This window comes from Abramis brama, assembly GCF_963993115.1.
Source record: "Abramis brama genome assembly, chromosome: 22".
In the NCBI taxonomy this organism is placed as follows: Eukaryota; Metazoa; Chordata; class Actinopteri; order Cypriniformes; family Leuciscidae; genus Abramis; species Abramis brama.
Genome location: NC_139984.1, coordinates 5,331,847 through 5,346,526, shown reverse-complemented (window position 1 = coordinate 5,346,526; position 14,680 = coordinate 5,331,847). Strand labels below are relative to the sequence as shown.

The 14,680-nt window shown below is 42.4% G+C and overlaps 2 protein-coding genes across 3 annotated transcripts in view; one reads left to right on the top strand and one right to left on the bottom strand.

Moving 5' to 3' along the window:
• plcg1 (phospholipase C, gamma 1) overlaps positions 1–3,956 on the top strand; it is a 59,522-nt gene extending 55,566 nt beyond the window's left edge. For both annotated transcript variants that reach the window (XM_084097918.1, XM_084097917.1), the window contains exon 33: positions 1,456–3,956. In XM_084097918.1, the coding sequence (XP_083954044.1) occupies positions 1,456–1,495 (40 nt within the window). In that variant the 3' untranslated portion in view covers positions 1,496–3,956. The remainder of the gene's footprint in view (positions 1–1,455) is intronic.
• A 21-nt stretch (positions 3,957–3,977) lies between these two features.
• On the bottom strand, positions 3,978–14,547 carry zhx3b (zinc fingers and homeoboxes 3b). Its single transcript, XM_084097919.1, has 3 exons — positions 14,321–14,547; positions 4,805–8,207; positions 3,978–4,653 (listed from the first exon to the last, which is right to left on the bottom strand). The coding sequence occupies exons 2-3, from the start codon at positions 8,046–8,048 to the stop codon at positions 4,643–4,645; spliced, it is 3,255 nt and encodes a 1,084-aa protein (XP_083954045.1). The 5' UTR covers positions 8,049–8,207; positions 14,321–14,547; the 3' UTR covers positions 3,978–4,642.
• Positions 14,548–14,680: the final 133 nt, after the last annotated feature.

Genomic DNA, 14,680 nt, shown 5'->3' with positions numbered 1-14,680 from the left:
TTTTTGAAATTGAAGTCCTGGAAAACCCTTAAAAACACCCATATATATAAAAAGGTACTTGAAAAGTGCTTGAATTATTGAAAGAAAAAATATGTGAAAAAAATAGTGTTTAATGTTATTGATAAAACAATGATAAATAACACAGAGCATGTAGTCGCGATGAAACGCACGTTGCGCCAGATCTCTCTTACGTATTGTGATGTAGAGCAAAGAAAAAATATAGGCGGGACTTGGTTCTACCCATCATCTGTTGATTGGATGCATCACCAGAGAGAAGTCTGTCGTTTCACAGGAAGATCGAGTTTTGAAATTTTGATAAATTGTGAGGCAAAAACAAATTTAAACTTGCATGAACGCATTATTCAAGATGAGATCAGTGACATGCATTTAACATGCAATTTTCATTTCATGCTGACTTTAAGATGATGAATAATGTAGTTGTGGTGAATATTAGTTTGCAGTCCATGAGCTGGTCCAATCGTGGCCAAAACACTCACATCACAGGAACTGGCCTGTCAATTGCTATTTCTGTTTGACGTTTGATTCAGATGAATCTGAAATCAGTGTTATTAGAGTAGATAATAGAGTGGTGCAGGTCTACAAACTCTTATTAGTATTACTCGTTTTGTTCATCATGATAATCTCCACAAATGACCAACTTTTTATGAATTATGAAGCCTAAATACAATCGTCAGAAGTCAAACGCTAAACATATGCTATAAAGGAACTACACCACGGTCACATGACTTCAGCGTCACCATCAAGCTTCCAACAACTCTTTCAGTCTTTAAAACATTTTCCCTGAAAGTTTGAGTTATAATAGTTTGCAAGAGTGTGACGTGTGCAACGGACGATGTTAAAGCCAAAAGGGAAAACCTATGAAACGCATACATGAGGAAAAATGTGTTCTCGGTCAGCGCCAGATGTGGTGCAGGTGTGAATCAGCTGGAGGCAGTCAATCACGTCACGCTCGGCGTTAAAGGGCCTTAAAACGTGAAAATATCTAGAGCTTGTGTTCACCACAGACCTCTTATGCCAAGGACTTGTGTCAAAAACCCATTCAAAAAACCCAGAAGTGCTAAAATGCAACTCGTTTCTAGGTTTCGACCTACAAAAATGTCATCCCTGCACCACCACTTACAGTGTCCTTGTTACATATGTCACATGTACTTACTGTAGTAATAACAGTAAATGATGCAAAATTACATGCAACTAACCCTTCAACTAAATCATAATCCTACCCTAACCCTATAGTAATTAATATTACTCAGTACTTAAATATATAATTACACTGTAACAATGAGAGTGTAACCCAGGTTTCTCAAAAACTACCAATTTTGGATTACTGGAGATGGCCTCTTCCTGTCTGAGTGGGTGGTTCATGTGGACCCAATCTGAGTGCTGATGATCAAAGTCCGGTTAAATGGTTGAATCATGATTTATTTCCCCCCGCAGGCTCCGCAGGGCTCGTGTCAGCGCCGACAACCGCGCGTAACGGACCGTCTGAGCGCGTGACAGATGGACAGCGCAGACGCAAGGCCAGCGACACGGTTCCCTCAGAGCTGATGATGTCAAGGACTGCCGTAAAAACCCGTTTCTGTGGAAATCGTCATCGCCAGCGTTTTTGGACAGATCTCCCTCTCTCTGCGACCCTCTCCCGCTCGGGGCCGCGCGAGTGGGGGAGGGGCTCGCGGGGTGAATGGAGCCGTCGCTCACGGACAGAAATGAACAAACATGTGCTTCGCTGCGATCTGAACCTGCGGCGCAGGGGACGGGGTGCTCTGCCTCCGGGACACACAGCGTTTGGGCCAGGGTTCAGGACTCAGTGGGGGCTGTATCATTCATCACTTTGAAACCGATTCCAGGTTAACATTTATGGAGTAATAATACCTTTCCTTACTCTGTCTCTGGCTTATATATAAATATATAAATGTGTGTGTGTGCGCGCCCCATTTTGCTGTCAGTTAGAAAAGCGTTGCAGCTGATCTGCTCTCAAAGAGCCTCTCACTCCACATTTTTATTTCATTTCAGATTGATTATTTGTATTATTTAAACGTCTGTTTTAAACTTTCATGATGTTGTTGTATTATTTTTTTTTCTATACGAGTATGTTTCTAACATGAGGGCTTTGCCTTTTTAATTGCGTTTCTCGCTCTTTCTCTTCCCTCTTGATGGACTTAAGTGTTGGATGAGTCCCGGGATGCACATGTTCTTGTGTTTTTTAGGTGGGCCGAAGGCAGATCTCATTGAAAGTCGTTGCTGTCTGAGCTTCAGGAAGACATTCTTTAACATTTAACTCAAGAACGGCCTTTATTTTGTTTTGAAATAAAGTTATGAAGTTATCAAGTGAGCAGAGAGCAATATCTCTCCTAGTTTTATGTATTGCCAGTCTGCACCGTTGGACGTTAATTCACACACAGCTCAGGTGGGGTTTTTAGGCTATGGGAGCTTTGGAAATGTTGTGTATTTAGTTTACAGAGCAGAACTTGGACCATCTCATTTCAGAACATGTTATCCCTCTAAAACCATTTCTGTGATTTATCATGTACTCTTCCTCCACATTTTAGCTATTGAAACGTCTTGTTCCTGAAGGCTTTTTATTACGTGTTGTCTTATCAGATCAAATAGGGAGGAAATGTTATGTATGATTTAGTACCTTTATTCATGGTGTCTGTATAAAGAAAGCCAAAGGTAGACTGTGCAGGTGGTGTATACAAGAAATTGGGACCAAATAAGTTTGTCTCAGAAGAACTCAATGATCTTTGGGATATTTCCCCCCTACTGTGGATAAGAGTAAGGGCATTTTTCATCATTCCCTCTTTTGATGTATACCTTGTGCCAAGCAGTCATTTAGTTTTGCTTTATGCCATAGTATTGCCCTAACACAGCTTGTCATTAATTAATAAACAGGCTAAGACTGCTAAACCTCAGTATTTACAGTTGATGTACAGTAAAAACAAGGCCATATTTATTGTAGCTCTGATAACAGTTTCATGCAGTTCTCTTGTTTAGCCAGTAGAGGTTGAGCTGTTACTGATCGGCACACATACACATGCCATGTAGTTCTGAGAATCATTACAGAAGCCATTGTAATGCTGTGTTGCATTATTTTTCCCCATCACTGATGCTTTACCTGGCTCTCCATTTGACCATGGGATCCAGGTGTGTTTTTATGGAGCAAGGTGACTACACAGAGCTTTGCAGCCCCCTTTTTAGAAATGTTTTTTTTGTTTTTTGCCTTGTGGCTGTAAAGTTACAGTATTTATTTGGTTCTGTGCATCAAAGTCTAAAAGATGCTCCAGAAGTTTACTCCTAAAGTTATGTTGTAACAATGTTGTATGTTCCCCTGATTGGGCATTTGCAGAAATGTTGATTACATTGAAGATTGGAGAAGAGGGGCATTTTAAGGCTTGCGTCTTTGGATGCATGGATAAATTCTGCCATTCCCCCCCCTCCCCCTCAGGCTGTCTCTGTGATTAGTATATGGCCATTTTCAGAAAAATTATAGAAAGACACAGGGACCATAATCACTTCCTGAGCTTTGAAGAAGAAAAGACCAGGCCAAACCCCTTGAGAGGGAAATCACTTAAGTTCACCTGCATTTATTCCTAATTTGCCAACATTCCCTCAATTAGTTTTGAGTTTTAAATCCCTTTCCTTTTCTTCTGTAGCCCTTCTCCAGTCTGTAAATTAGTTTCTGCTAATTCCTTGCATCATCTTTCATGTGCCTTGGTGTATGTATACATGTATACATCAACGAAAGCTCCCCTGTTGGACATGTATGCCTTTTTCTATGCTTTCTTGCGTCAGTGTTTTGTTACCAATGTTTTTATTTACAAACCAAGCCTTTTCTGTAATGTGCCTATGCTATATTGGAGGAAATATACATTTTAATTTTGCTTTTCATATGAAACATAATCAAGCCTGAGAATAAAGTACTTATTCAACAATGAAAAGGTGATTTCTTTTTCCAAGCCTGAAAATCCATGACCATTTTTTATTAAATTTATTCTGCAAATAATATTTGTAAAAATCATACAAGCCTAAGCGTTCACACTGGTGAATCTGTTTTGTTATGATTTTACAGTTTTCTTTTACTTTCAATGACATTTCAGGGGGGAAAAGTGCTGTGGTATTGATGCTCACCTACAGCACACAACTTAACCTCTCTGAGGTGCAATTATGTCAGTCATATTTTAAGAATTACAAAAAGGGCTCAATGAGAGCTGTGCAGTTTACGCTTCGTACACCACCATTTCCATAAACATGGCAATTCCTCTCCAGAAGACATAGAAGGAAAGAAATACCCATCCAAGAAAACACTTTCTCACTTCACGAAGCCGAGGTCTGTTTTCCCCTCTATTCTATCCAAATAGAAAAAGCAGCTGGTGAAGGGGTGTATCCTGACCTTCAATAATCCACACCATGTCTTGAACAGTGGGACAGCTAGTAACTCTTGGGTGAAAAAGAAAAAGTTCATTATAGAAGAAAGTTTTTTTTTCTTTTGTAGAGGTGTCTCCCAGTGCTCCTGTTAAAGTTTCATCTGACATTTAAAAAAAAAAGCCTTCAATTAAAGGTCACATGTGCTGTAATCCCATAGGCTGATATCTCTTTATATCCATTCATGCATCCACTCTCCTCTTCAGTCAGACTCTGCAAAAAACAACAGACAAGTATTAAACAAGAATGACTTTATACAGGACAATCTGAGGGCCAATTCCTTTTTATCCCTCCAATTCACCCATCCTAAAAATAAACTACAATGTAATTATTTTGATGGCTAAGTTGGCAGAAAATGAATCACCTTGTGAAGCATTTGTTGAGATTTCAATAGTTGACTTTGTGGTTTGATCCTTTGAGATCAGGCTGCTCTCTGACTCCTCCACCTTTACGTCTTCATGGTCTGGATTCGGTGACGTTACAGCAGCCTCAGTTGGGGTTGCAGATGATGACCCAGTTATCACACTTCCTGTGTCCTCAGACTTCCTTTCCTCCAATAAAAGTGGTGTCTTGTTCGCAAACCACCGCCGGATCGACTCTTCACCTAGCCCACTTGACTTGGCAATCTCCTCCAACTTAGTCTCATCTAATTTACCATGTGTGTCTAGGTGCTCCTTCAGGACACTAATGTTAGCTTTCTGAAAGTCTTCCTCATCTACCATGGTCTGGTAACTCTCAAGCCACTTGAGCTGACCGTTCTTCAGGACATAGCGGCAATCTCCAAACCAACGTACCACCTCTGGTCGTGGTAGGCCCGTTTTAGCTATCAGTTCGTTGTACTGGGGACTACTGGGCCAGTGGGTGCGTGCAAAGACTTGCTTCAGCAGGTGGAGCTGTTCGGGTGTTTTCTTCCCTCGGTATGGGGAAGCCTGAGAAATGGTTGTCTGAGAGCTAGATTGTGGCATCTTGTTAGCTTCAATCAGTTGACTTCCCTCAGGCTCACCTTTTCCATTAGATTCAGTAACTTTCAGCATTTTGAGATTGATCTTGATAGGGTTAACTTTTGGCTCAGAGCCAGTCTCATCCTTCTGTTTCTCCTCTTTGACATCTTGTGTTTCTATGGAGGATTCTTCAGCTTCATGCATCTCCTCGTTGCTAGTTTTTTCCTTTTGTATTCCATCCACCTCTTCCTCTCCCACAGCATCATCATCTTCCCTTTCCGCCTTCTCAGCTTCCTCTTTCTTCTTCTCTGCTGCTACTCTCCTTCGTCGCTCAGCAAACCAACCATGGATCTCACGGCGAGTCATCTTCGTTTCTGCTCTTAACCGGTCAACTTCTTCACTAGATGGATCTGGGTCCTGTGCAAAGCTGGCTTCCAAAGCACGAACCTGGTGAGGCTCTCGCTCTTTGTACCGTATAGCGGTGAAATCTGGCGACGGGGGTCGTGGAGGACGCCGTGAGGGAGTAGGTGGTGATGGTGTCTGTGAGGGGCTGAGAGGGGACTGCTGGGGAGTTTTGGGCCTCTCTGGGGGTGTACCGTTTTCTGACAGGTCTACAGCAGCAAGTGTATCGAGTTGGGAAATGCCTCCACTAGCTGTAACAGTTTGACCACCGCCACTTGACCTTGAACCCTTCAGATTCCTGAAGTGATAGCGGCGGTCACTGAACCATTTCCGTACTTCACGCACAGACAGACCAGTTAGGCTTATAAGTCTGTCTACTTCCTCTTGATTAGGAAATTGGCTAACAAGGAAGCTCTCCTTTAGGGCTGCCAGCTGTCCCTGGGACTTTTTGGTTTTGTTAAAGCTGGGATCCAGGAAGTTAGAGGAGGAGAACATACGAGAGTTCATAGAGATAGGACTTGGGGAGTCTGATTTACTTGGTATTGTGCTATCTGTTGTAGTTGTAGATCCCAAGGTAGTGGTTGGAGTGGTACTGGCAGATGAATTATTGCTCTTGCTGTTAATGTTGCTTTTAGCCTCAGAATTGCCTTTACCCTCACTTTTCACAATATTGCCATTGCTTTGAACGCAATTGCCATTAGTACCTGCTGTATTGACCTTAACGTTGCTGTTGCTATTTGACTTTGCAGTGCTACTGCCACCAATGCTGATTACACTAGCCTGGCTACATAAGCTGCTGGTACTACTAATACTGCTTGAGCTGCTGCTAGTACTAGCACTGCTGCTACTACTGCAATTCCCACTACTACTGCTACCAACAGTGCCTAAAACCATGCTGATTCCTTTATCAGCCACCAGGGCTGCAGCGGGCCGAGCCTGCATCATAGGCTTCGCAGCAGCCTGATGTTTGGGTGTGACCGCTAGTGCAACAGGGGCTCTGCTGACCTGAATGCCATTAGCCATCATCGGTTGGGTGACAATCACCCCTCCTTGCCCAACCAGGCTACCTTGTAAGATGTGAGGGATGGAAGTTGTGCCCAGAACTGTGATAGTTGGCTGAGTAGCAGTGTGGTGGGTCTGACGTTGCTGCTGGCCATTGGAAGGCGCTGCCTGTATGATTGTATTGAACATTTTTCTGCGGGCATCTTCTATTTCCTCAGGAGACCAGCTGATTCCTTGTTTTAGCCTCTGTGCTGTGAACCAGATCTTGATCTGCTCCTCAGGATACCTGGTGACTACAGTAAGGTAGCAAAGCTCAGCCTTGGTTGGATAAGGGAACTTGCTAAAAGATGTCTTTAAGAAACTGCTATTGTCCATGGATGCATTATAGGTAGGAATGCTGCTGAGAGGGATCATCACTTTTGGAAGATTCTTAGTACTTGATGAAGAGGAGTGGGATGAGGAGACTGAAGCAGAGGGTTGGATGAGACTTGTGTTCTGCACAACAGACACAACTTGTGTAACAGCCGTCTTCAGCATGGGTAAAGCCCCAGAGCCATTAACAATCTGTATGGCTGATGGCAGAGAAACTTTGCTGGCAGTTCCACTGTGAACAATAGTGGGCACATGGGTGACTGTAACTGCAGGAGAGTCATTTTTGCCCACTGCTTTAGTAATAGAGGGCGGAGGGTCGTCAGAGGCAGGGTGAGAAACAACAATCCTTTTGAGTTCTGATTTACCCTTCAGCATTTTCATGATTGGTGTCTTGGTGATGGATATCTCAGTCTCTTTAGAGCTAGTGCTTTCACATGGTTCCATGCAAAGACTCTGCTCTACAATAATCCTGCTGTCCTTCTTTTTGAGCTGAAGTGTGGTGGTTATCGTACTGGGATGGACACGGGCGTTGTGCAGAGCTAAGCCCTCAAATTTTGCAGCACTTATCCCGCAATCCACACAAAGAAAACGGGGGTCAATGCGGAAATCTGGGTGCCCGCTGTAGACATGATCAAGGAAAAGATTTAGGTCCTGGGTCTCAAAGTTACATGGCATACAAGTGTAAATGCCGCCATCTTTATGGATATCACCTGCTTCTTGCCCGGAGGACTCACCCAAACTTTCAATGCCTTTTGCACTTGCTTCCTCTCTGAAGGAAAAGCCAATGTCCTTGGTTGGAGGGGACAGTCTGTCCCGTTGAAAGTCATCCTGCAGATGCATGGTTTTTATAGGGATCATGCATGGAACGGTGGACTTCCTCTTGCTAGCCATGGTTCTGTCTAATTAGTCTCCAGTGAGATTCCTGATTCCTTATGGTTATCCGCTCTTACAGAACATCCACTGATAACTTGGTGATGGACATGATCATCAGTCCATTATAAGTATTCTGTGTCCTTACTGGCAATGTGTATCAGGCATCAGAACATCAATCTGTAAAGACAAAAAAAAAACAATAGCATTTAACAACCACAGATTTCAAGATCAATTTAGTTATTATACTTAAATAAAAACTGCAGATTGACCCATCTTTAAATGTCTTTCTCACTGAAAGAGAAGAGCTGCTTGTGTCATCTCTTTCAAAGAACCTTTTACAGCCTCTCATTCTGTTTACGGAGAGTTCTCACACCCATCACACCCCCATCCCCACTCTGAAAAGTTTCTCACTTTTGTAGTCTAAGTGAAGGGCATACTATCAATCAAACCTGATTGATCTGATCATACCAAAAATGTCAGAAAAAAACATTAATTTCAATATGAATGCACATCCAAACAATTAAGTTTAACAGTGTATTCACCAAGGGAAAAAGAAACTCAGTAAAAAAAAAAGCCACTGCAGTTCATTTCTTCTTCTAATGGCTTGTTAGCAACTGCTAGAAATATAGGCCACTTCTCTCAAATTCTCTAATCTTTCCCTGCAGCAAGCAAACAGGGCAGCACAGTTTCTTAGCTGCAAGTTAACCTTCAAAAGGAAAGGGGTTTTGGGGGGGGGGGGCACATAATAAGAGAGGTGCACAACAATATTAATGAGAACATGTTTCCAATTAAAGGATACTGTAGAGCTATCTGTGAGTGATAACCAAGCTGAAAAGTCTACTACTTCATCCAAATCTACCACATGAAAAGGTTTAGTCCAGGAATCCTCAAAATAGTGGTCCAGTTCCGGACCCTGGCTTGGATCCAACCGAAACCACGAGACATAATGACAACGGAAGCAGCATTTTACTGTTTCTACATTTTAAAGTGAGCAGCACATCAAAACAACAGAGCGGTTCACACCACAAGCGCTCAGGGTCGTTTGTGGTAATGATCTTTTGCCGCTACGTCTAAAGCCAAACGTGCTTCATTCAAGCCCTTTCCGCTCCGTGTGGGTTGCTTCTCTCTCCCACTAAAGCACCACATTAAGAGCTGAAGATGATGCAGTTATTTTAACAACAGTAGCAAAACAGTGAACAGCAAAATACATACTTTTGCTAAAACGCTGATGAGTATGACAAGTATTTTTCATCTGTCATACACATATGACTCCAGCCGTTAACCTAAACCAGGTTTGTGACAAGACATGTTTTCATCTACATTTAGCATACAATCAGCATGTTAAGAGCATTTCATAATAAACAATATCATAATTGGGGAAATTATTTGTATGGCAAGGAACGACAACTTAAACTTTGCAATTACTAGTTAACTTTGTTTTCTGCTCATTAAGAGGGGCGTTTTGATTATTATGTACATTGTTTTGTTTGTTGTTAGTAGATAATTGTTTTAAGCAAAATATAAAAATGTTCCAGTCTTCAATGGATCAAGAGGAAAACCCCGAACCCCCATTCAGTATCTTTCTGTTACATGGCCTTCTGCCATTCATAGCTATATAAATGTAAAAATAAAAATAGCCTGATAAAACACCTTTCATATCCAGTTGGGCTCAACTGACAATGTTGTTTTAGTTTGTTTGTTTCTGAAAAATTCAGACGCTACATATATAGAGCACATATAGAAACTATTTTGACCATTTAGGATTTTTTTTTTACACAAAGTACCATAACCATTCCGAAAAAGTATTGTCCGCACCTCCGCTGGGAAGGAAATATAGAGACCGGACCTCTTGAAACTTTACTGAATGCCTCTGGTTTAGTGTCAACATGGTCTAGTTTGCCCCTGCTGGCCGATGCAGTAACTACACTATCTGGACCCAAAACATCAATCTCCATTGATGGCCATTCAACAGCAATCATGTATTCTGACTATATAAAACTTAAAACAAGCAACATATAAAAATCACTATGATTTTGTTTTAATTCAGATGTTTTTCCAGGGCCCAACTTGGAAGGCTCTTTAAGACTTTTTTACTAAAAATGTTTTCTCTGTCTGATGTTGTTAATGACATAGTACCAAGACTTCACAAGCAACTATCTTGTGGTGGCCTCCGCCAATTGCCCTCGCCATGATACACTTTCCTGCAGCTTCAGAGAGATCAGTCATATGGCATTCACGGCTCAGGTGATCACCTCGGAAAGTTCTGAGGCTAAATCATGCACTTGTCGGAGGGTAAGTGGGGGTTCACACTGCCACGCATCTCCTGTTTTGCCCAGATGGAAATGCCCTTCATTGTGGCTTGCAGTGCTGCCATTGAGTGCTGCATGAGGGGCACGGCCCTGCCAACGCTGCTGGGTCAGATAACCAACACAAAGGGGTTGTGCGGTGGGCGGGCCTGACATCCATCATGTGGGTCAGACCCTGAGGACGAGAAGACGTGTGGGGGCAGGGCGAGGAAGTTTGGGCCGAGGTGCGAGCGTGTGTGTGTGTGTGTGTGTGTGTGTACACATGTGTTGGGGAGGGGCCATTGTCGCAGGAAGCAGTGAGGTGTTTCAGCAAGGAATTTTTTTTTTGCCTTGATACCAATTCCCCATCCCTACCCCCATCACACACACCCTCATCCAACAATCACAGAGCCGTTACCCCCATCTCCTCCTCCTCCTCCTCCTCCTCCTCCTCTCTGGCTCACTGCAAACACTCTGGAATGTTCCACCACGAGCTATTTAGCGAGTGGTCAACCTGGGAGTCGAGCGCCTCTCGAATGAGCTGCGGATTCATGAACAAGCACTATAACATGCAACCCACGTCTGCAACCCGAATGGATCTTCTGTCAGTGCTTTTGCCCCAAAAATAAGCTTGCACTTCAACCCGACAATGCAAGAAAATGTTCAATATTGAGTGGATTTTTTTTAAAGTTTATGAATTTGTTACTGAAAAAACCCCCACATTGATCTGACATGCTAATAAAATGCTGTAGCATTAGTTTAAGGGTCTGACTGAGATAAACAGTCTCATAAACATAGCCATTATGATAAGACATCGTCTTAAGATCTATTATAACAGTAAATCAAGGGGCAACCAGTCTTACTTTCGGTCTCAGATTAGGCCAATCTACGTTTTTAAAAAGTTATGAACTCTCTTAAAAAAAACAAACATGTTTTATGTCTATCTTGTAAGACTAGTCTTAGCGGTTTATGCAGCCAGCCCTAGATCAAACGCAAAAGCTCATGGACTTGTTTGGCAATACTTAATGTCATGCATAACTGTCTGCAAGAGTGTTGATCTTCTTTACCCTTGAGCAAACAATCTGTTGACACTAAAAGGTATGAATAAATACTATATTAAATGTTTGATGCCTATGCATTTAGACAACCATCGTCCTCCTGACAGAATATCTTTGTCTCTCAGCCTGGAGGACACGTAAATAAACAATATCACATGACCTGTGTGTCACAATAGCGCCTAAACTGACCGATTCTCAGCCGTGCGGATGTTTTAGAGGAAGCGTCACACATCGGCTGTGCGTAGTTGGGGTCACAATCTATTCACTATCTGGTACGTTTGCTTTGGCGAAAACACATGTACCCCACCGTCAGTTTGCCTGCTCGCCTCCCCTCCCCCATTCCCTCTCTCTCTCTCTCTCTCTCTCTCTCTCTCTCTCTCTCCTTCAACAAGTTCAGCCCAGTCTGCAGGGAGACGGGTCGTCAGCACCACTGGTGTGTTACTATCCCCATAGCAACCCCCCCCCCCCCCCCCCCCCCACACACACACACACACACACCTCAGTTTCACACACACACACACACACACAGAGTTAACGCACTGCTACACACAGTGGTCAGCCCACGGACAGCGTTCGGTCCCTGGCTCTCGCTGGCTTGTTTTTCCGGCTGCAGGCCCTGATCTTATTTCAGGCTGTGTCAGATAGGTGTGGTTGTTCTCACTCATTGTCAACAGCACGACGTTCCCTCGTTCTGAATGGCACATCAATGCATGTTGACACTCAGATGAAAACGTGTTTCTTAGTCGCAGTTTGGGGGGGGTTCAACTGACAATATGCTTTGAAAACAAGACCTCTTCGTCAAATAGACCTAAAGTGGCACAGTATGGGTTTTTTGGTATGTTTTGCTCAGTTTGGTTGTATTACAAAAGCAACTACACCAGCGTCTTTCTAAGAAGTCGCTGAAGTGCTTTCTGAAGGCAGTGGCACAGATTCGACGTGGCCAGCACCTAAGGTGTTAAGGCTCGGTTAAAAATGGACGAGTGAGGGGAGAAACATGGCGGCACAACACACGCTCTGCTGTCCAACCTAAAATGGCTGACATCACCAGTGTCTCAATGCCAGCTCCTGCTGACCGGACCCGAGCCTCGTCCTGACTCAGACGCTTCGCGCTCACGGCCGAGCCAAGGCAGCGCTTCCCTGCTTTGTTAGGGGACAGAATTGCAATAATCCCACCTGGAAGCTGGGAAGAAGGAGAGGAGAGTAAAACAAGGAAGACAGAACCTTAAACCCCTGGTTGTACACACACACGTAACTGGTCCAAGCGTTCACGGACGATTTAAGGGTTTTACTACTTCCTGCAGTACTAGAAAAATGATAATAGTGTTGATGCATGATAAAAACAAAACCTATTATATCGAAAGTTTCAGCACAACCAAATATTTTCAGATGACTGCCATTCCTAAAATATGCTTTCAAAGTAACAGCTCTGAACTAGTGCTGTCAAATCGAGTAATCGCTTTAGCATAAAAGTGCATGCATTATATATATATGTGTGTGTGTGTGTGTGTGTGTGTGTGTGTGTGTGTGTATATATACACATACAAACTTTAAAGTTAGATGCAATTAATTGTGATTAATCGATTTGACAGCACTAGTTCAGAGCTGTTACCTTGAAAGCAGATCTGTATGTTAGGAATGAATACATTCATATAATATATATAATATATATAAATATATATGAAGAGTTCAGATGCAAAAGCCTCTAAGTGCCATCTGAAATTTTCTTCTAGAATGATCATTTTTATAAAGCTTGTGTATTTAAGTTCAGTAATTTCACTTAAATGACGATTAATAGGTAATTTGCATTGCCATTTAAGTGAAATTATTGAACTTAAATTTACGAGCTTGATAAAAATGATCATTCTAGAAGAAAATTTCAGATGACACTTAGAGGCTTTTGCATCTGAACTCTTCATATATATATATACACACACATTATATAAACAATCTTTTTAAGTTAGAAGCGATTAATCGATTTGACAGCATTACTCTGAATACTCTTTAGTCTTATGTCAGTCATTTTGAGATGTAAAAGAGGATTTTGACATGGATCATGGCCTTTTGCTGAGGAGGAGAGGTCCTGAAGCTGGTAAATCCTTCAGATCTACTGTTTTCATCAATCAAACGCCTCAGCTGCACGTTCACCTCAGACGTAACGAGAGGTTTATCCATTTCACAGTCTTTACTACTAAACTAAACTTTACTGACTGGAAATAAGATAAGGCAAGATACTGATGCTATGGTGCAGGGTGGAAAAATGTATGAATAATACAATTTAATGATAAATAAGATGGATATAAAAAGGCAAATTTAAGTAAACACTTGTCAAGTTTTATAATAACATTAATTTAGCATTTTCCCCTAACTACATTTGATGCTGTGCATCATCCATAAACACACTACTGGTACATTTTAAATATGACACATGGGCAAACTTTCTGTGTTTATTGCTCAATCTCAGCTCAAATGTGTCCACTGTCAGCCATATATTTAGAGCTCTGCTCACATAAGAGTTCATAAAAATGAGTGATTAGTGGAAATATGTTTAAAGGAATAACTAACCAACCAACTTGATAAATTCAACTTTAAGATGAAACTATTTAAAGCAGATTAGATGAACGTGATCTCAGCACTAGAGCCTATACTGTGCATGTCTGAACACACACACGTGTGCCGTTATCCTGATCAACTTCAGTGTGTATCAATACTAATATTATGAAATATGATCACATTAAAAACCATAACCACAAACTACATCGCCACCCCTTCTTCCTGTCGCCATTACATACATACACACACACACACTCACTCACTCACTCTCTCACACACACACACTCTCACACACACACTCGCTGAGCAGCAGGCAGTGAGTTTAGATGTATCAGTGCAGTATAGCTGATAGATTGTGACATCGATGTGTAACAATAAAAGTCAAACACAAACTCACCCGCGCGCGCACGAGCCAAATCCCGTCAGCCGCCACACACACACAATACACACACCGCTCCAGTCAGCTCGTGCTGGAGGATAGACACAGCGCTGATGAGTGTAACACAAAGGCCCTTCACTCTTGTTTATGTCCAGTCGAGTGTGTGTGTGAGTGAGTGTGTGTGTTAAACACAGACGGGGAAAGAAACTCACGCCGTACGTCACCAGCAGCAGAGTCATGTGACTGGATGCGTCACTGGCATCCGAAGCCCTGATGATCAGCTCATGAATATAAACTGATCATGAGTAATTAAGATTCATACGAAGTGCATCACTCATTGTCGTGAGTGAAAAGTTATTTCTGCGAGCGGAAACACGC